The 23,419-nt window shown below is 34.6% G+C and overlaps 1 protein-coding gene across 1 annotated transcript in view; it reads left to right on the top strand.

The window, feature by feature from the left end:
• Positions 1-239: 239 nt before the first annotated feature.
• Positions 240-23,419, top strand: part of ZNF236 (zinc finger protein 236) — a 63,093-nt gene continuing 39,913 nt past the window's right edge. The window contains exons 1-8 of the mRNA XM_010020316.1: positions 240-378; positions 1,653-1,817; positions 5,883-6,061; positions 9,684-9,808; positions 13,109-13,281; positions 15,483-15,629; positions 17,369-17,440; positions 22,426-22,629. Coding sequence (XP_010018618.1) covers positions 352-378; positions 1,653-1,817; positions 5,883-6,061; positions 9,684-9,808; positions 13,109-13,281; positions 15,483-15,629; positions 17,369-17,440; positions 22,426-22,629 — 1,092 coding nt within the window. The 5' untranslated portion in view covers positions 240-351. The remainder of the gene's footprint in view (positions 379-1,652; positions 1,818-5,882; positions 6,062-9,683; positions 9,809-13,108; positions 13,282-15,482; positions 15,630-17,368; positions 17,441-22,425; positions 22,630-23,419) is intronic.

Below are 23,419 nucleotides of genomic sequence, written 5' to 3'. Positions count from 1 at the left end.
CTTAGTGATTGGCACTTAGAGGGATGGATATATTCTGTTGATTCTGTGTCAGTGGCAGCAGTAATGCTTATGTCTGAGATTTTCAAGATCCCATGAAGTTAAAATATTGTGTAAGTCAAGAATCTTATAGGAAGGAGTCTGAATAGTTTCTGCTTCAAAGAATTCCATTTTTTGCAATAAATTATAAGTAAATGAAATGTGACTTCATCCAAATGCTCTGATATTTGTTTTGTAGATGATGTTCTGACACCGAATACAGAGAACAGTAATTTTCCCTACCAAGTACCTAACTTCCATAAGTGTGAGATTTGTTTGCTGTCTTTCCCAAAAGAGACCCAGTTCCAGCGCCATATGAGGGATCATGAGCAAAATGACAAGGTATGCATTTTGGATACTAACTTAGAAAATAGCAGTGTATATTGTATTGTCATATACTGACAAGTAAAGCTAACACAAGGCATCATTTTCAGTTGTTTTTAATCACTATCACTAATAATTACTACGTGGGGACCTAAGAGTTTTACATTTTATGAAGTTTCTTTTTCACGTTTCCTCATGTTTCCTTTCAGACAGGACCTTACTTTGATACCATTTAGTTAATATTGTTGTTTCCAGTTCACTAATTTTTAATTATAGCTGTTTTATTTGATTTATAAAATATGCAGGTAGATGGGAAAATGTATGAGTTTCTTTTATTGAATTTGCAAACTGATTCTACACATTAGCAATAAAAAGAAAATAGTGCTTATATTGGTTGGCTGAACACTGCTAGTCTCTTAGAGATGGTTTCAGTAATGTCAAGCAACCTAATCTAGTGTGTGTGAATTAGTAGATTAATGTCATCACTTTAGTTGCTTAAAAATCAGATTTGGGAATGACTAGACTGACTTTATAAATGAAGCTTTTTGCCACAGGTTCCATTTGTAATCAGAAGCATTTCATTTCTGTTCTTTGCTTTCTATTTCTCAAGGGTAAAACTACTTTACATGTGAAGGAAAAACGATTTTATTGCTGTTTGAGGTAGCTGTAGATACAGCTTAATTTTTCCAAGATGTAGGACTTTGAGATGATAGTTTATGTATACAAAGAACTAATCACACAAGTTTCAGTATTGTAAAGTTGATACATGAACAATGGAAGTTGATACTGTTAAAACCATGCTATTGCACACTTGTCTAAGAACCATCATATTTAAAAGTGAAGGTGCTCTTAAAGAATGAAAACTGATTGTGCGGATAGCAATTGAAGAGCAGGCAATCCTAGCATAAGCTAAGCTCTTTGCTAGTTTGATTATTAATTTTGCTTAAGAAGAGTTCATGATCTCAGTTAAAATAGGAAAAATTGTGTCTCGTGCTCATTGTTCTCTCCTGCTAACTGCAATTTCCTCAGTCTCAGTTTAGAGTCTCTGCTTTCTTTAATACCCCTGCCTTCTTTCCCCATGTGCTTTTGAAATGCTGTGTTTGCATTTCCAGTAGAGATGCAAAGAAGAGAAACTAGTTCTGTATTATTAAGGATCATGATCATATGTGGATACTTGATTTTGCTCTTCTTTTATTTTAAACATTTTGATTTATATGGTTTTATGTGTCACCTAGGGTATATGTAACTTACGGGAATATTAACTTTTGTTTTTATCTTTGTGGTTTTGACAGCCTCACCGGTGTGACCAATGTCCAATGTCATTTAATGTTGAATTCAACTTGACGCTTCATAAATGTACTCACAATGGTGAAGATCCTACATGTCCTGTGTGCAACAAGAAGTTCTCCAGAGTAGCCAGTCTGAAAGCTCATATAATGCTACATGAGAAAGAAGAGGTAACTCATTAAACCTCGTAACTTAAATTTTGAAAAGACATGCCATAATGGTTGTACTTTATCCCTTACCTATATGCTTTAGATTGGAGGATTGAATAAATGGTCTTACTTAGAAAAAATAAAAACTTTTAATGGGAAGTCTATTTTAATGATAGCAGCAGAAATTAATATGCTGAATATAAGCAAGTGTTCCCATCCTGTTTTAATAAGAAAGAGAATCTGTGCATGTGTCATAGATGTATATATGTACGTTAATTAATTACAAATACTTTTAAAGCAGTTTCTTTGACATGATGTACTGCATGTGATAGTCTGGGTGATTATTTTTAATGGCAGATTTCATGGTGAGGTACTCTCACCATCTATTTCTTGCATCATGAAGCTGTTTCCCTTATCTAGAACTCCCACCCCTTTTTTTGAGTGTTGTTTTGCTTGAGAGAACTTCATGTTCCTTTCCCTCTCACGATTCATCTTCCATTTTTACAAGGCACTGGCGAAATTCTTAGCCGTTAATGCATACTAGTATTTTGTGCAATTCGTAGTCATTACTGCATTACTGTAGTTGCCAGAGTTGATTGTACCACCAAAAATACCAAGTTTCCAATCAGGTAATTACCTCTTCCTCCTGTGAAAGCTTTCTTAAAATTGCACTTTGCGTTGGAGATCTGGAGCCGAGTCAAGTATGCACTTTCATTGCTAGACTTCTAATCATAACAATTTTATGTTTCTCCATACCAACTACAGACAGGTTGCAGCAGTTTTGACCAGTAGGTTTGGGATGATAGGCCTGCTTGCATTTTTCCCTGAACCAGGCAGAGAATGCCATCTGTAGAGAATATATTCTTTAATCTCGTTACCAGTTTACCTTCTATCACATATACAACCAAGATAAGATGAGAGGAGGACTTGAGTACTATTCTGTTGCATGTTAATGTATCTAAATGATACATAGCTCAATGGGTATTTATTGAGGAAACTTGATTTATGAGTTGCTAAAAACATGTTAATAAGGAAACAGCATCAAGAAGGATGCCTAAGAGTGATTTTTAGTATACCTTTCTGTGATAAAGGGATTTTTTTTATCCACTTCAGCAGGTCTGATTTTGATATTCAGTGTAGATGTCAAGGATAAGTTGTATGATGCATTCCAGTTTAAAATTCAGTCTGCAGCTTTAAAATGAAATAAAAAAAAATACGAACACTTTCAACTGCTAATGGATCTGTTCTTATAATACCCTGTAATTCTGTGATAAACCAGAGAGGAATGTGACAATTCAGTGAATTGCAGGGATGACTTTTCCCATACGTAGGGAGAACTGGAATTTGAACTTGAAGGAGAGCGTCTTGACGACAGCAGTTGCTGTTATACAGGAATTTTTTAATAATATGCAGGGTAAGTAGTTAGTTATCAGTGGAGTACATTCTCCCTCCTGTTCACTATTCTTACTTTTGCTGTTAGAAGAATTAAAAATCTGAAAATAGAGTAAAGATAAGATACTCACTTGGGGAACGTATGTAGCAGTTGAGGACACTGCAGCACAAAGCTGATGTTTGGGTAACTTGTTTTGTGCTGCTGCATCAGCCAGCTTTATGTATAGATGATTGCAGAAGGGCAATAATGAGAAACTAGGGGGATTAGCTTCTTAGAGCTCTCCAATTAGATTTAGAAAAGTATGCCTGTCTATGTTGAAGTGCAGATTTTCATGATTGATTGCTCCTGTGAGAGGTTCTAGAAGGAATTTTCTGAGTATTGAAATCAAGCTTGCAAGAGACTTAAATTTTCTCCTCATGTTCTCTGGTAATTTGTGATAAACTGCTGTAACAGAAAAATACCACATTTGAAATTCCTTACTTCTAAGAAGTCACGAAAACCATACCTTGTTTAAATACACCCAGCTTTGTAGATGCTGCTTGGTTTTGCACATTTTCTCAGTGGAAACAGACAGTGGTATCCACTGCTGCTTTTTGGCCTAGTGAGGCAGGAATACTAAATAAAATAAAAAAAAATTGAGTGCATTAATACTGCTATTATGTCTTCTTTCTCCATGAGCCTGAAGTTTTCTTGGGATTTAGGAAAACCTTGACGTGTTGAAACATTAAACTGGTATTTGGTTGATATGAAGTGAAAATTCCATTACTATAAAATTTGTGTGTGTGTTTTTTTTGTTTTGTTGTTTGCTTTTTTAAGAATGTTCACTGTATTTGATTTGTCCTGTCTTATAATTCAGGAGCAGTGGTCTTAAAGTGCAAATTAAAATCTCCTTTTAGAGATGGTAGGCATCATTGATACTAAACAGGTGAAGATAGTGAGTTCCAAAGTGTTCTTTTAGATACTGCATTTAGTAAGATAAAAATAGTTAATATAGGCAGAATTAGTTGAGTAAAGCTTTATAAAATTATTTCTGAGTTTAGGAATTTTAAGTATTATACAACAATATATCAACTCATTTTGCTTAATATTGGAATGTGGGTTTAACTATAGTGATGTTAACAGTGTGCAGTTACTTGTTCTGTGTGTGGTGGTGGCTATTTTGTTTGCTTGCTTGAGGGCCAAAAAATAAATCTGGTATTGCCTATTCCAGAGAGCAGCTATTCTGCTTGATATATTGCTGTGTTTTAGTACAGTTTTTCTGTTTTACTATGACCCTGCTTTCCCACAGCAAATTCCACAGTAACAAATGAAAATACGTAGACTTCCGTTGTCTGAAATACTTCTTGGGCTATTCTTTCTTTGTGAAAGTTGCTTAATAGAATGTAATAGCAACTTAATTTCACAGATATGTGTGTCTGAAAAATGTTGAGAAGCGATTGAGAAACTCAATTTTGTTGTCCATGAGCTTGATATAGTGTGCATTGATACTTTTTCCTCACTTGCACGAAAGGATTATCATAAGACAAATTTGTTGTATAAGAACAGTATTTTTCAGTAAGAAGTATTCTTACTCAGATTTAAATGTAGATCCCTGAAAAGAAAGTAGTATTTATTTGTAGTCCCACACTGTAATGAGTCCAATAATAATGATCCCTAGGTTAGATTAAGCAAGTAATTTTTGGGGTAGTGTTTAATTTCATTGGAGAACCTCAGATGTTTTGTCTGGTGATATTGCAGAATTTTTGTTTCTTTCAGACTTAGGGAACAAATTCATTGTCAAAGCATTTTAACAATAGTACTGCGTATCTTTGTGTTCCTCTTGATTAAAATATTCTTGTCAATATCTTTATTTAAATGAACACTTTGGGGTTTTTTTCTCTCATCAAGGAGGAAAAAAAACGGGGGGAGGATAAAAAATTTGCAGTGATAATCACAATTACTGAAAAATGAACAGACACAAAAAGTGCCTGAAGTAACTTACACACACTACTAAGGAACTTTGATTCTTCCTTTGAATTTCAGAGGAATGGGAATGCTTTTGCATCAAACATTGTAAGTATAGCTTCAATTCTAAATGACATGGAATACTAATATAACCGGAAAGTGATATGTTTAACACTGCTGTAAAATTAATGCGTTGCAGAGATATCTGTCAAAAACATTATGTGTCCCTATTTATTTCTGTCATCTTTTCTGTGAAGATAGTTCAAGAAAACTCAGCAGTAACTGTGGTGGGATTACTGTTAAAAAGTGACAATCTATGTAATTCAACCAGTAAAGCGTAAAATGCCTGAATGTACGGTTAAGCTGATTTTGGTTAGAAAGTAGTATTTGTTACAAATGTTTATGTAGGCCATAGTGTAATTGAGATAATTTGCTGTGTGTATCTTGAACTAGCCTTCCAAGGAAATAGGGAGTAGTGATTATGGCACTGAACTACTTGTTTCTGAATGTTTTCAGAATTCAGTTTTAGTGGAGTTGCTTAAAATATAAAATATTGCCATAAGCTTGCAGTGATTGTTTTCAGGATTTATGTTATGGGGCTCAAGTTTTTTCTTGTATACTTCTATTGCTGCTTGCTTCCAGCTGCCAATGTCTATAGAAGGATACATTCATCTACTTCAGCAAAGCTTGTGCATGCATACTGCTATTTGAGAATCTTTTGAAAAATCTGTCTCTCTTATCTCTTTCAGAACCTTATCTGTTCAGAGTGTGGGGATGAATTTACTTTACAGAGTCAGCTTTCCATACACATGGAAGAACATCGTCAGGAATTGGCAGGCAGTAGGATCCACAGCTGCAAGTCTTGCAAAAAGGAATTTGAAACCTCCTCACAGCTAAAGGAGCATATGAAAACTCACTATAAAATCAGGTGACAATCATGGGATTGTAACAAAATGAGCAGGGTGATAGCTGGGGAAAGCTGGAGTAGCATTTCCAGTCAGCAGAGTGCTATGATCTATGCAGATCTTTTCTTTGGTATGCTGTTATGAAATGGCATTTGTTTTTCAAAACCTTTCTAAAAGTAAGTGGCTATTTTTGGAGGCCTTTTTTCTTTTTCTTCCCTTCTGTTTTCATATTTAGACACCCATACTAAGCATAGTTCCATCTGCTAGATATCTGTAAACACAGGTTAAGTTTTTCTGATCCAAAGTGATTGCTAAGTGTGTTTATTTGCGATTTTAAAGGCTCATGGCAGTACATTGAAGTAAATGTACATTAATTTTACATAGCACTTACTGTAATTGCAAAAGTCCTAATGCTTACCTTCTGCAGAGAAATAAGTCATTCCATGCAGTTTAATCATCTTTTGCAAGTGGTACTCATCACGACCTGCTGTGAGTTTCTTGTAAACCTGAAAAGGCACAAAATGGAGGGGGAAAAAAGAGGCCTAATAAATACTGTTCTTATTTTTGGTGAATATTTGTTCTGTCTTTCTTTCAGTTCTCTAGTTTACTTTTAGGAAGGTGAAATTTACTTTAAGTTAGAATAAAGAAAAACTTCTTTTAGTTAAGTTTATACATTAAGAAAGGTTAAAGTTTTGATAGGTGATCTCTCTTTTAATCTTTACTCTTGTTTCTATAAAAACAGATGTGAAAAATATGCATTTAAAAAAATGAAAAATACTGTCTGTTCCCAGTTCTTTTTATTAGCAGGTGATACAGGTTATAAGATCTTAATAGCTGTGTTCCAGAAGGTTTAAAAATGTACTGGTGTAGATTTCCATTTACAAACCAAAAATTGAGGGGTTGTAGTACAAAGTTGTGTTTGTATTGTTTATATAAATGTATAATATTACAACACCAAACACATTCATGTTGTGGACATCTGGGTAAATTAGAACGAATAAATAAAGAATGGAGGAGTGACTATAATATGATATGATGGCTGTGATTTTGAGAGAGCATTATCATAGAATCGTAGAATGGTTTGGTTTGGAAGGGACGTTAAAGCTCATCTAGTTCCAGCTCCCCTGCCATGGGGACTTCCACTATGCCAGCTTGCTCAAAGCCCCATCCAGCCTGGCCTTGCATGCATGCCACATTCTGACATAAATGTGATCTGAGTGCTCCGTGATCATTTGTTTATTTTTCTAAACATGGATTATATCTGGATTTGGAGCTTCCTTTTATGAGATTCACCTTATTAATCAGTTCAGATGCAGAAACATGTTGCATTTGTATTCAATAAACTACTGTCCATAGTGGTGCTTTACTGTCCATTCAGCAGCAGTACCTGTACAACGCATGTATGTGACCCAGGTTAATGAATTGTACAAATGTTCCTGCTCCACTTCATCACAAAGCCAATGTAGCTCAGACCTTCTGTATTTCAGCAGAAATTATTTTGAAAGAAAAAATACGGAAATTCAGATCTTTTTTTTTTATTTGACACAATCTTCTCTTATTGCTGAATGTGAGAAGATGAATTAATGAATTACGAAAAGTTAATGTTTGCTCTAACTTGTTTGACTGTATATAGTTTATTTAAAGTTCAAAGACGTACATCAATTTGATTCCTGCTTTTCAGTGTACAGTAAGCTTCAGAATTTTTTTAGGATTTAAAATTATGAAGTGTTGTTCCCTTAAAATGTTTTTCACAGGGTGGTTGCGCTTTCCCTTCCTAAAAAGGTATTTTTTCTGTCTCTGAATCATTTGAATGGAAAACTATTATGAAGTTATATTTTAAATTTAGTATCTACCTTTTGCTAAAAAGAAAATGGTCATAACTCTAAATGATGAAATACTTGAGAAGGTGATCTGATCTTCAAGGGCTGTCCCTACAATGGCCTAAACTGGATATTATTTCCTTTAGTGAAGTGCCTCAGCTGTAGTTGAAACGTATGTTGTTGCTCATGAAAGAGTGCGTTCTGACAATCAGACTGATCTAGATCTGTCCTGAGATGGCAAGAATAGGTTGTAACGTCTGTGCTGTTCTCTCTCCTTTCTTCAATCTTCACTCAACTACTCTGGATACTTCAGTAAACTTTAGTAGTTACAATTAATATGTAAAAGTAGAATATATTACTTGCACTCTGTGCTCACGCTGCAAGAGTATAAAGAAGTTTAAAATTCATGTAATATTTGTTTGAAGTAATTTGAAGGGAAAATGTGCTTTCTTTTAAGCATATACTGATTATCTGTGTTCTTCTAGTGTAGAAGTATGCTGCATTTGAGCAGAAGTTTAATGATTTCCTGTTATGAGCAGACTTACTTCCCTGCTATTTTTTTATGTTGTTACACCAACTTGTGTTTCAAGGTGGTGATGTGTTTTGCACATCTGCTCAACATTAGCTAATTCTTTCAGTTGTTCAGAAAAACACAAGTATTAAATATGTGTAATTTCAGTTAGCTTTAAGCAGTAGTGACAAGCTGGATTACTGTATAGGTGTAGATACTGGGGCACTGTGGAAAATGTGGAGTGCTCTAGATACCATACTGGCTTGTCAACTGCCTTCTGATTTCTGCTTGTTTAGCTGAGTTGTGATGATCTGTAGCTTTTTGTTTTTAACTTTTTTCCAGCATCAACTCAGTTGTTGTTTTTCCCCATAGCTGTTGATGTTTTTCAGCAGACATTTAAACTAATTAGTTCAATTCGTAGAGAAATGAATTTTTGGAATGTATATAATCTGTTTCTATGTGGAGATTGATTTATATTTGAGGGGCAGTGGTGAATCATAGACTCACAGAATCAGCTAGGTTGGAAAAGACCTTTTAAGATCATCAAGTCCAACCATTACCCCAGGACTGCCAAGTCCACCACAAAACCATGTCTCAAAGGTCCTCATCTGCATGGTCTTTGAACACTTCCAGGGACAGTGATTTCACCACTTCCCTGGGAAGCTCGAGCCAATACCTGATCACCTTTTGGTAAAGACATTTTTCCTAATATCCAGTCTAAGCATCCGCTAGCTTGAGGCCGTTACCTCTTGTATTTGGGTGGTTAAATTCTTAACCTGTTCTTGTTAGTTCATGACATCTTCATATGCTAAGGCCAGGCTGGATGAGGCTTTGAGCTACCTGGTCTAGTGGGAGATTTCCCTGCCTATGGCAGGGGGCTTGAAACAGATGATCTTTAAAGTCCCTTCCAACCCAAACCATTCTATGATTCTACGAAAGTCTTGCTGTGTTCAGGTAAAAGAAATGGAACTGCACAGAGTTGAGTTCCCACTAAAATAATACTTGTAAAGTCACTGTATACTTTTAGCAGAATTCACAGTGAAAATGTCTCTAGAGAGTCTCTAAAAGATACTGATTTTATTACAGAAATAACTAGAATTCTTGGTGCTTACAGTTACTTAGAAAAGTGCTGTTTCTATTCTTTTTGTATAATTAAATGGCTTGTTTTTTAACTGTTGCAGCTGATACCGTATATTGTCATCAAATTTACACAGTAAAAAAAATGATTGGGTAAAATAATATTTTCAAAATAGTGTTTAATATTAAGATTATTTTATGTAAATTCCTTTTTTTGTTACTGCTTTAAAATGCCAGGGTATCAAATACCAGATCTTATAACAGAAACATTGACAGAAGTGGGTTTACCTATTCCTGTCCTCACTGTGGAAAGACGTTCCAGAAACCGAGTCAGTTAACGCGACATGTTAGGATACACACAGGTAAGACTGTGGAATTAATTATTTTAGTTTGCATTTGTTTTACCAAATTCAGTTAACCTGTGAAATGCTAAGTATTTTTTTCTCCCTGTCTGGACTTGAGATAGTATTAATACATTTGGTTCATTAGATGTTGTTACCTGTTGGTTTAAAACAACTTTTATGTAATTCCTTTGCTTAGGAAATATATATGCTTTTAAAATTTCGAATGGATATCATTAGAAGCAGTTAAAAAAAAAAAATAAAGTTCTTTAAAGGTTTCATTTGTTACAGAATACCAGTTTTGCTACTTAGAAAGTTTCAGTGGGTTCTGAAATTAGACTCTCCAGATAAGCTACTCTAAATAAGGTCTTACGTACTCTAGAGAACAGGTTCTAAAATGTACAGTTCACAAAAGAGTAGAAGTGCATGAGAATGAATAATACTACTAACGTAGTAGCCTTGGTTTTGTTCCTTAATTTATTTAAAGTTAATACGTATGTATTATGTACTTAACACTGCCATTTTCAGGATGTCCAAAGTGAACTTGGGAGGTGGTAAGCCTAGATTGTAATTTTGGTACTTGAAGTGCGAGTGACTGTTCAAATTTGTAGAATGAATAGCAAATGGATTTTGCTAAATTACTGTAATAAAAATGTGCATGTTTAACCCTAAAGCAACTGAAATAACTGAAAAATGCCAACCATAAAATAATACAAAGTCTTTGAAGTGTACAGAGGACTGTGAGAATAGTTCTCACGTTTCAACCAGCTACACATAGTATAGCAGGAGTTTGGCTTTAAACAAAACAAAACCTTCATTGGAGGTGCTCCAGCTATGTGCAATATGTATGTGTTTTCCATCTTGTGAATAAATTGTTGTTGGTGTAGTTTTTAGCTAATTCAAGTAGTCTATTCTGTAAGCATGCAATGTTTGTGTTAGCAGTCTGTTCAGTGATGTGATGAGTTGCAAAGAATGAGTTGGTTTACCAAGGGAGAAAAAAACTGTTCCATTGTGTGACTGTTTCTTAAGAATCTTAAGTTTTATAGATCCAGTTATAGAACAGTAACACAAGAGGTCACCATTGTACCTGCTTTAAAAATTGCCTCAAAGTAGTATCTCAAAAATGTAATAGAAAATTAACTTTCTTATTTTAGAGTCTCATCTCTATTTGACACATTATTTTAGCTTGTTCTAGTCAGAATTAAAGAAACAAGATCATAGTTGCTTGAGGACACTTTTCTAAAGCTTCAAAAAGTTCAAGGGCATTTATAATTATTTTGAAGAATAAAAAAACATTTGTCTGTTGGGAAACGAGAGACAGAAAATGTAGTCTCTATCTGCACATGATGGTAGGTCATTTTAAGTTCCAAGTAGCTAGTGAATACTCATTTAATTTGTGAAGCATGTTATTACTCTACATCTGCAGACAATGTGTCTGGCGTCTAATTGCTTGAGGTACTGTAAAATATGTAGAATTTAGAACTGTGCTTTAAAGAATTTAGAATACTTAAGTCTTTAATTGTTACAAGAGCATGTCAGTGCTATGCGTGCATTGTATTACATTAGTGTCATAATTGCCATACTTTTTGTACATAGCTATTAATTTCAAGCCCTTACACCCTTTGGGGAAAAATCAAGTCTCAGGGATTGCAATTCCCATATTAATAACTAAGTAATGAACTCCCCATTCCCCTCCCAAATCTGTATGTTATTAAGTTATACTCAAGAAATAGAGAAATTCCACATTTCCACACTAGAATTATAATTCTATAGTTTTATAATGACATTTACTTAGGCAAACTTAACCTCAAGCAATTCTTCTGTGTCCACCAGCAGCTATTAGTGGAAGCTAAGCTTTTTATGTCTGAAAGCCCAATAGAGATTTTGACACTTATTTCAAGAAGATTTGAATCAGTGTTTTGTATTTAAATGTATAATTAAAAATATACTGTTCCTACCTGCAGACTTTAAAGCATTATCAAAAGCCATAAGCAGCAGAACAAAAAATACACGTTCCTTCAGAGTTGACACTGTGCTGTTTATATGCTTGTTATCTATTTCAGAAAACAGCTGCTCTTATTTAAAACAATGTGAATTTAGTTAAGAATTAATAATCTTATACTAGATGTAATTACAGCTACATAATTAGAAGTAATATAAAAATATTCATTAAAACTGCTTTAGTGTGCATAATATTTAGCACATGCTAGTACTTACTAGTGTAGCAGACATAATGTACAGCATGCTGATAGTGATTTTGCTACAGAAATGTGCAAAGGCAAAGTGTTAAATATTTTCAAGGTCCTGGCATTAACCACACCTCAACTATTTCACTAAGGAAAAAAGAGTAATACTGAGTTCACAAGGGGGATTTACAGTAGTACATTAAGACATGGTTGTAAGAAACTGAACTTTGTTCATAGTATCTGTGTGTTTAAAATATGTAGCTTTGTAATATGTTTATGCAGTGCTATTATGTTTTGTCACTTAGAATTTCTGCAGAGTTTTTCATACTCAATCTGTTAATGTATAGATAACTCATAGTGTGCCCAGCACTGAGAACACCAAATCAGGAAATAGTGGCAGCATTCTTGTAACAGTATTGCCTAGTTTTTCTTTAATGTTTAGTAGAAATGTGAACATTCAAAATTTTAAAATTATTTTCTGAGTAAGGCTGTACAGTATTTTATATAAGAAAAACATTTGCATATTTTCAATAGCTGGTTGTAAAGAATGAATGGCTATTGCTATTTATTTATTGGGGAGTGTGAACCATAGGCCATCTTTTGCAGTGTCGCTGTAAGACTTTTTTTTAAATTTTTGACTGTTGGTTATTTAGTACTGTCCATGCCACCCTCTGGTCCTCCATTTGTTTCCGTGCAATTTTATAAGATTTGGTGTAGAAGGATGGCCTATGTGGGTTTGGTTTTTCTTGTTTTTTTCCCTTTTCCTCCAGTGGTTTTGCATAGCAGCTTCTGAGAATTTCCAAACCACAAGTTGAGGGAAGCAGTTCTAAATAATTGCTTCATACAGATTTGATCTGTTTCACCCATTTTAACTGATACTCATCAGCTAAGTCATAAAACTTTTTTCACAAAGCTTCGTCAGAGTAGATGCTGAGATTCTATGATTGGTGGTCAAGGTAAAAAATGTCATTGCGAAAACACACAATAAGATATATTTCTGTGTTTGTGTGCATGTACGTACAGGTATCTATATGAAATATTTTAGCTGATACAATTTTTCAAATAGATAACAGGAGACTGTTAACGTTGTTATTTAAAGCATTTTACCGCACATCCTCCTTGTTTTTCCTCCCAGGTGAAAGACCTTTCAAATGCAGTGAATGTGGAAAAGCCTTTAACCAGAAGGGGGCATTGCAGACCCATATGATCAAGCACACTGGCGAAAAACCCCATGCTTGTTCCTTTTGTCCTGCAGCCTTTTCTCAGAAAGGCAATCTTCAGTCACACATACAGAGAGTTCATTCAGAGGTAAATACAATTATTCATAAAGTGGTTGGTGCTAATATACTTCTTATTTCATTTTCACTATTTAAATTGTGCTGTTTGCTATTCCTGTTGCTCTCTGGTGCTTTCTGTAGCCAATATGGATTTACTGCTATAGTGTAGATTCTAGTTTGTTGGTTTTACCTGCAAGCTTTCCTAAAATAGCTCAGTCTGAATAAATGTATATTTAGGATAACTAGCAAAGCCTTCATTTTCCATTGTCTTTTCAGTACGTTGATAGATTAATAAATGATTAGTGATTGTAGGTGTATAAAAACATACCTATGTCAGTCTTGGGAGAATGAGGGCTAGAATCAGATGAAAGTAAGGCAAAAGCAGCAAAGCAAAAAATGGTGAAAAATTTCAAGGCCAAACAGCAAACCACTAACTCCATCATAGAGCATCCTTGCAATTTATCTTTGAAGTACATGTCTTGCAGCCTTTTTCAGAGGTTTTTCAGTTACAGGAAGAAGAAAATTACAAAATAAGGTAAAAAACATTGTTGTCTCAGACCTCTTTATGCTGATTTCTTTCTTCTTCTTTGTGACAGACAATTTCTAAGATTCAAAAGGTGCTGCTGTGATAATATAACATAATATTCTGAGCAACATTGGCTATGCAACTTTGTTTAGTAATTTCCTTGCTGACTTCAGTGATCTGTGCTCAGAAATACCCATAGAAAGAGAGCTAGTTTTTATTTGGAAGGTTTGAAGTGATAGAGGCAATGGGTTTTTTTCCTTTTTCTTTTTATTTTTATTTTTTTTAACCTGCATGCAGAATATTATTTCTGCTCTCAATTTTTCCTGTAAGTCTGAGATTTGCTTTCTTCTTTTCCATTTTTGTGTTACGGTGATAAATCTTATTTCCTGGATTTTTTTTTACTGAGGATCTTTTAGTGTATTAGTGCCTTGATTTTAGGATAAGTCTTATTAGTATGTCTTTGTGGTTTGTATTATGGTCAATTATATTAAATCCTATGTTTATATTTCCTATAGCTTTGTGTGACTAGTCTTCTATCACAATGTGTGATAGCTTTTGCTACATAAATTCACCAACATTAATTTAATAATCTGAACTGATTTTTTTTCAATATTGCAAGGTTGTTGGGGATCACTTCTTGATCACATCTTGTGCTGTGTTTCATGATCCTAAGCCTGCATTTTAGTTACTGCTTTGGATCATTTGTTGATTTTTATTTTTTTTCTTACTTCTTTCTTGCTGTGTCACTGTGTTTCCTTCAAGACTGCATGCATGACTCTTTAATTCTTCATTTTTCCTTAGGCAGTCACAAAATAACATTACGCGTGATGATGAAACAGGTTGATTCTCATTTCGTGTATCCTTGTTTAGCTGTACCAGTTTCTTATTAGTTGATACCTTTTTCTGAAAGTCTTGATACCAGTTTAAGCTACTGTCAGAAAATACAAAATTCCATACTAAATTGCAAGCAGTGCAGCATGTTTTCCTTTGAAGACTTTGCTTTTTGTTCCCTGCATATTGAAAGTACTGCGATGGATCTTACTGCTATGTGATAGATTGAAGATGGAAAGGGAAGTGAGGATGATTGGAATCTGCAAATGTAGCTGCTTTAGCTATCTCAACAGATTGGCTTAAAAGTCCAAAACAGGTTGCTGCTGATTTCTGTGTGTTCAAATTCAGTTCACTGTGATGGGTTTTTGACCCAAAAAATGGATTTTATTTTTTTTATTGGAAACTTTTAAAAAATACTTCTGCAAAAACAAACAAGAGAAAGCCAGCCTTTGAAGATCAACTCTGCACTTTTCATGTAACTATTTCCAGACTTCCATTTGTATTATGTATCATGTTTTGCATTCAGGCACATCTTTATTGATAAAGTTGCATTTCAGTTTTGTTTCTAAGTGTGTAACAGTAGGAAATTTTAAGGACAAAAAATCTGAGGCCTCATTTGCCAGATGACTTGTTTTGCTCTCTGGTGCTTCCTAATGTTGAGAAGTAGTAATAGAAAACGACAGTCATGCACATAGATTACAGTTGAATTGATACATGAGAGATATCAGACTGATTCCATAACTGGATATCAGAAACCATTTTAGCTCTTATAATCCCATAGTATATTTGTTATGTGAATAAATAACGGAAAACATAATATTTGGTAGATGTAGGGAAAATTTACTTGATTTTTTTTTGTGTTTGTTTTATTGAAGGTGAAGAATGGGCCTACATACAACTGTACAGAATGCAGCTGTGTCTTCAAAAGCTTGGGTAGTTTAAATACACATATCAGCAAGATGCACATGGGTGGTCCACAGAATTCTGCAAGTGCTTCAACAGATGTATCTCATGTTACAGCGGTAAGCATTGCTTGCTATAGTGTGAAAATGCCCTGAAGAGTTTAACTAGGTCTATATCTCAATTCCAGTAATTCTTCTGATAGGTTAGAACTGAAAGACCTGTTGCTGTTGTTCGTCTTTTTGAAGTTTGGTCTCATTTCTGGAATTGAGGTGTATGATTAAATATTGGCAGAATGTAAATTGCCCAGGCTTATGCAAAAACGATTTGCAATATGAGGGTCTGGTTAAAAAAAAAAAAAAAAGAAATTCTACAACTAAGTAAAATATAATTCTGGTGCTTACAGACTGTGTGGGGAGGAAAGGTTTCTTCCTCAGATAACAAAAATAATTGGGAAGTTTTACTGGAGCAATTAAATTAAGAAGTATTCAAATCGTGTATTAGTTTGAGCTCATTTTCAGAAATTAGTTGTTTATACAATTCTAGTCAATGGAAACACATAATGGATTCTTCTGAGTATTTCTGATAACTTGTTTTAAATGTTAGCCTCTTATTTGACAGATCATAAAGGAAAAATCGTAGCTTTCTTGGAAGCATTGAATGTTTTTCTTTTTTTACCAAGATAACAGAAGGAGCTATAATTCAGAAAACATTTATGGTTTCATAAGGCTGCTGTATTTTTTGAGCCAGTGCATAATTAATATATCATACTACTTTTTTTTAATTTGAATAGAACTATGTTTTCTATCTTTATTCCACTCTATTTTGCATAATTCCAATTTCTGTACTTTAATAATGTTCAGTGGATTAGAAGTAATATCTTTGAAAAGTGTTAAAATTTAAAGTTTCAACTTATTTTTCAGCTGTATTGTGTTAAAAACAAGTGTCTCTTTTTATAAGGCAGATGCTATTTGTTTCTTCAGGTTAATTAATAAAAAAACCCCACTAATGTCTCCTACATGCTTGCAAGTAGATACAATCTCTACATCTTTTTGTACATTTCTGCATTCACAAGCTGAATCTTAAAAGCAGGATGGAAAAGTATTCCCTCATACTACCTCATGTTTGCTTACCCTGGCCAGCTCTGTTTTTCTTGGATTGTTTAGTTTAAATATTTGGCATTTGCATTATTTATTGGCATTACAGTAGTGACTTGTTATTATCTTTGCTGCATGCATACTTTTTCGCTTGCATCAGAGGGGGAAGGTAAAGAATACCTCTCTATACTAGTATAAGCAAAATGGAAGGAAAAAAGAATCTTTCTAAAACATATGCTAAGAAGTTTAACAAGGAAGAACAAAGATGATAACTGGCATGCCAGTCACCTATTAAGAGTATTATGCTTTTTATTTTTAATTTTATATCTGAAACTGCACGTACTTAACGATTGATTTTTATTGCTATAGAAAGATGGTACATTATTTGATTAGCACTGGTGTTCTTAGATGAGAACTGACTTCTTCATTTTGCTCAAAACTTGCAGAGCTGCTCTAACAACACATTTCAGTATAATAATTCTGTTCTGAAGTTTCTGCTATCTTTTGTTATGGACCTGGGGAAAAACAATGAGTATGTCCTTAATAAATGCACATTCCAAAAGCTGAAGTCTCCTGAAGTGCTGTGCTACAGAAGAATGTATTTTGTTATACATGAATATATCTTTCTCTCCCTAGTCTCCATACTGTGGGAAAAGGAACTGTGCTACTTCTCTGTGTGATACTAGCCATGGTTTAAATTGTTTTATTTTATTTTATTTTTCTGTGCAAAGGCTTCAAGTAACTTTCTTCTCATTTCTTTGTAGGACTCTGTCACCCAGCCTTTAGCAACGTCCCCCACTAATCTTTTGCAACCTGTTGATAACAAATGGAAGAATGTAAGTGTAGAGTTTTTGTTGTATTTTGTCAAGCCTAAAACTGGGAGAAACTTTACAGAATTTTGTAAACTTTGATTTATCTGGTGAAAAAGTATATGCAACAGTCCTGTGTGGTAAGTTGATCAGCTGATAATGTGGAAGGCAAGCTTCTTGGTGAATGCAGCTGGTTATTTAGCAATGGAACAGGTCTTGAATGGATTGTATTCCCTCATTTGTTATACACTCATGCTTTTGCATATAATTCTGTTCATTAGCTCTTGAAAGTGGAGTCAAATGTTCTCCCGTATAAAAAGACCACAGGAGAGTAAGGACTCTCAAAAACACTGGATTATTCCGCTCTGACTTCAGTTCACAGGGAGAGGGAAAGTTTTGTGTTCCTGCTGCTTGAGTTGGTTGGAATTGAGGCAGCACTGGAATAATGGGGCTCAGGAGGAGCCCCTGGAGCCAGGGAAGTATGACACAGGGCTCACTTTCTGGAACCCCATAGCAAGTAGTCTTGATGTACAGGCAGGTCTTTATGTGCCTGCCACAGTGAGCGCAGTAGCATGTTTTGTTGCAGCTATGGAACATGTTGTTTGTCAACTACAGGTTGGAGCATGGTATAGTGACAGACTAACTGCACTTGCATTCCACCCTTCCCAAAATCAGCCGCTGATATTCTTCTCGGGTACTAGAATCCACAAAACCAAGGACTCAGAAATCTGGCAGTGTTGCTTTAAAGTCACCATAACCAGTCTATCCACTTTCTTTGTATCTTGACTATGAATTCATTATTCAAGGACCAGTTAACTTAGAGATAGACAGAACTGATATGAGCTAATTAATTGCTAATATTTGCTGTATTGTATAAATAAATAGTTATACTATGTTCCTTATTAGATTTTTAAAAGTATTAAAAATATCTGTTCTTCAGAAGCAGTTTATTTTAAGCAAATCTTTTCTTTCTTTTTTTTTAACAAATTGAAGTAATTTTCCTTGCTAAAGAGTGGTATCAGAAGTGATGCCTGATTTTTAGGGGGGGATTGCCTGTGTGTCTGTGAAAGCACAGGTCTGAAAAGAAGTTAATGATTAATTTAGGATACACTTTATTGAAAATATACTGGATTATATTCCTGAATAATGAATCTTCATATAATTGTAGGAAGTTCATGTTGTAGAAAGGGAGGAGCTTGCCTAGAATGTAGTCTGTCAATTCATATTGATCCTTAGAAATCACTCTTTTTAAAAAAAAAAGTATGATTTAATACTTGAATTTAAATAATATTCAATATACTTAAGTTTTGTGTTTCTCATTTGACTTTGTTTGGTAGTTTGTATTCAAAAGCTGTCTAGTAACTCAAATTCCACAGAGGAACTGATAACCTACTTGTTTCTCAAGAGCCAGGAGGATGGGTTTTTTTGTTTGTTTGGCATTTTTTGGTTGGCTGGGGTTTTTTTGTTTCTTGGTTTTTGTTGTTGTCTGGTTTTGGGGTTTGTTTTGTTTTGTTTTTCATTGAATCTGCATATTGAATGAGTCTCCTGTGTCAGTGTGTCATATTGTGTGGTTCCAGTTTGGAGCAACAGATCCCATTGCCCACTCCTCCCAGACTTTTGCTCACCAAGTGAGAGAACTGGTCTAGTTACGTCTGTAGTATCTTCAAATCTCTTTCTTCCCCAGAGCATGACTTAGTAACTGCTAAGCCACCAAGCAGTTTATGTCTGACCCTTTATGGAGTCAATGTCAGATTAGGTCTGGTGGATCTAGGAAAGCAAGCATGGTTTTCTAGTCTAGCACTTAGAGCAGAAACCTGAACTCTCCTTCCACTTGCTGGGTATCTTCTATTCTGACAGTATTAACTATATATTGTAATACATGTGGGAATCTAGTGGAAAAGGAACGTATGGCATCACATCAAAACTAATGCAGACAGACCTCCATGGAAAGGTGAATCAGCAGCAATTTTGTTACATGTTTTCAGATATTCCTCCTTTGATGTACTATCTGCTTGTTTCTATGCCTTCAGATGAACAGCCTGCTTGTTGATGTGCAGTTGCTGTTCATTTGTTGAACCTGGTATACATGCTCAGATTCCTCCATGGCACTGCACCATTTATTACATGTGGCTTTAAGAAAATGTATAGGTACTTTTATTTAATAAATGTGTGCTTTTTGGTAATTAGAGTTAGTTGTATCCTTAATTATTCTTCATTTTCCTTCTAATGGAGGTGATAAAAAGCAGGGATATGTTTTGTATTTTCAGATAGAATAATGTACAAGATTAATGTGAGGCACCATGAGTTTTTAAAACTTTCTGAGAGAACTTATGGAAGAGGTGTGCAAGAAATCACTATTGTTACTGTGTTTCAGATGGGGTCCCTTGGAAATGAAGTCTTTACTGTAGAGTCATACTACAAAGTCTTAAGTTACACTATTTAATATTTTATCAGTGATCTGGAAGAAAATGTAAAATAACCACTGATTGAGGTGATACAAAGGTTGAGGTAATTTATGAAGAGAATGAATCACTGAAATGGAGTGATCTGGATTTTTTTGTGAGCTGGGTGCCACAGGCAATATCTGTCCTGATACAGACAAGAATAAAATCAGATAGAGAAGAACAGGAAAAGTGGGCCATATTCATGGGATAGGTGTTTTCAAGGATTTTTAATTCCCCTTATAAATAGGGATGGAAGAGGTTGATTTATCAGCTGAAAGCTAAGTTCTCCTTGCCTGGAAAGATTAATTTTGGTCTTTCAATTTAGAGATGAAACTTTGCATAGAAATGAAAAAGTAGTGTGTCTTTTGTATTTCATTCTGGCAGTTTTTGCTTTTGTTGGTTGCCAGCTTATAGTGTTCACTATTCACGAACTGTATTCATGATACAGGAGGAATCAGAGCCATCAAAATTCTTAAAAGTATGATATGATGTTTTTTATTATTTAAGAGATTCAAGGTGCATTAGTTTGCCCATCAGATAAAATTTTTAAGGATGACTTGATCTGCTGTTTTGAGGAAAAGGGAAAGATCTGTAATCTTTTTAATAGAGAAAAGAAGTTTTGAGGGTGAAGCTAGAGAAAGTCACACTTAAAGTAGGGAATTTTAGTGTGGATAATTTACTGTTGGAGCAACTTGTTGAAGTTGGATGGCAACAGAAAGATATACCACAGTAAATTACTTGATTTAAAGAACTGTAATTTCTGTATGGTTATTTTACTTGAAGGAGTGATTCACTCAGAGCAGTCATGCGGTCTGTGTTACGCAGCAAATCAGACAGACTAAGGGTGATCATAAGGTCCACTATTCTAATTGAACAAATGTGGAATTATGAAATAGTAATAAAACACTTCTTTATGCTATTTTAAAAATCAGATATTGAAGTGAGTTCTACCAAGAGACCTCCGAAACATCTCACAATGAACAGGATATCCTAAGAGTAATGGTAACCAACTTCATATGCATTCATATGTGTATATTATTTTTCAAAAAAGATGACCTACATGAGACTGTATATAAACTGCTGTATAATATGGGAACACACTGGCTAAATACATGTAATACTGTAATTTTCATGTCAAAGATGATGTTGAGCAGTTCCTTCATTAACAGTTTTTTTTCCTTCTGCTGAATGCTCGGAGAATCTTGCAGACTTCTAGTGTAGGCTTCTCACTCAGCTAAAGAGCTTCCCTGCATTCTGTTTCAAGAAAATGAATGATCTCTATCAAGAGCTGTTACACTCTTTAGCAAAACACTTTGCTTCATTTCCTGTTTACTGCAATGAAAATGGCATATAGTGTGTTTTGTTTTGTAAAATACATACTGAAATGTTTATAGCACTTTTGCAAAATTGGAATCTGAAGAAGCGGAGTCTTTCCATCTGTCCTGCTTGTGAGGTGAAAAAAGATGAAGCAATGGTTAAATTGGCAAAACAGCAAATGCTGTTCTCACATGCATGCGAGAGAAATGAGATAAGGGTTTCTTTTATATCTCATGAGAAGGCATTAACAATACTTCATCAAATTTGCAGGATGTAACTAACTCAAGCTAATTTTTCTTAATGATCTTTGAATACACTGACAGTGTCATTTTAACTGTCCAGTGTAATTTGTCAGTATAGGTAAATCTCAGGGGAGTTTTCAGATTGGGAGAAATAATATGTACATGAAGCCTAAGATTATTCTTTGTTGAAAATGATCTGAAAGAAGATAGTGTTTTATATATGTGTGCGTGCCTGGAAGTGATTATTTTTAGAAAAGAGAAGTGAATATTAGAAGCAAATACCCAGTGTGCTCTAAGGAACAGAATTATGGGCTACCAATTACGTATTTCTGTTTTCTGCAGTAAAATAAATGATTGAAAGCAGTTGTTCCAGTAACAGTATACTTACGCAGTCTATTTGTTACAAGAAATTTATGAATGAAGGAGAACAGAAAGAGTCTGTATTTTTGCTTTTAAAAAGAAGTACCAAGGCTTTTTGTCACTTCTTGTTTTCCTTCATATTTCTTACTAAGGTAGCCTCAGATAAAATTATCAAATCAAAGATTAAGAAATTTGATTGTTAGACTTTAAGGTGCTTTTAGTATTTTGACACAGCTCCATGTGTATTTAAATTTTTACAGTATAAAGTGATTCTTCCAAAGCTAAGAGATTTAGAGGATTGAAAGTTGAAGGGAAGAAGTTAATAGTTTGTTCTGAAAATTTTTGATGTAACAACACAAAGAATTCAGTAATTAATCCCTCTGTTTTGTAAAGCGGTTTAAGGTTCAGAAGTTACGATAAATGTAATTCAAGCTGTAAGTTTACAGTTTTCCAGCTTGGGAAGAACTCCAGAAAAGGGATATACAGAAACATTTCTTTAATGGAGTGAATAGACAGCTTTGTGTAATTCTTATGTCTTAGTCAAGTGGGCATCCTTGTAATAGATGTTTTAGATAAGGAAGCTGAACAGGTGAGTTCTTACATACTTTTCATCTTCCTTTACAAATGTACCACTCACTGTATATTTCAGGCCACGCATTTTCGGTCTCCACTTCTTCAACAGCCAGAAAACCAGGCTTCTTCAGCTGCTACTCATCAGGGTCAGCAGGCTGTAACTGATGTCATCCAGCAGCTCCTTGAGCTATCAGAACCAGGTCCTGTAGAAAATAACCAACCTCAACAACCTGGTCAGCAACTCAACATTGCAGTGGGGATCAATAGAGATATTTTGCAGGTAAGAGCACTGTGTGAGAACAGCTTAACATTTCAGTGGTTTCCTTCTTGTTTTTATTTTAGTGGAATTTTTCTCAGTATTTTCAATTTCGGCATTCCTTCTGCATTTCAAAATGGTTTATCGATCAAGAGAGACTTGTAAAGATCTGGTGAAAGGGTATGGAACACACCCAGATATCTTTGTACAATATTACAGAAGCAAGGTTATTAATAGTGATTATATGGCCTAAAAAAAGCTTTAAGCATACACACTCATACATGGACATTTCATTGATTCCATTGGCTTTTTTTTTTTTCTGTTGCCTAGAAGCATCTTCTGGCTTGTCCTTAAATTAGGCTGTGCTTAAAACATGACAACGTTTAAGAGGGGAAAAAATAAGCATTTTTATCTGGTTAAAAAATTAGAATGTATACAGGGCCTTTATCCTGTTCTAATTAATAAGGGCTATTGGAATATATCCTATTTGAGCAAGAAAATTCCTTCCTGGGTTGACCAGTGTTTCTTGTAACCCATTATTCTGTCGTAGTTACTGGTAGTAGGAGATGCTGTGTAACAGAAGTGCAGGGCAGTAATTCAACTGCCTGTGCTTGTTCTGCAGCCTCGATAGAGGCACAAAATAGAATAAAAACTTCTTTAGTATTGGTGGTAGCCTGCTAACCTTTAAGCCCTTTTTTGAGCTCTAGTCTTTAAGTACCATTTAGATTTCTTTTTGGAAGACATGAATGTTACATGTAACTATGTGCATGAGTTCTCTAATGTATGGAAAGTGATGTGTGGTTGCAGCAAATTA

Source organism: Nestor notabilis, unplaced genomic scaffold (genome assembly GCF_000696875.1).
Source record: "Nestor notabilis isolate BGI_N333 unplaced genomic scaffold, ASM69687v1 scaffold2838, whole genome shotgun sequence".
NCBI lineage: Eukaryota > Metazoa > Chordata > Aves > Psittaciformes > Psittacidae > Nestor > Nestor notabilis.
This window is presented reverse-complemented; position numbering and strand designations above follow the sequence as displayed.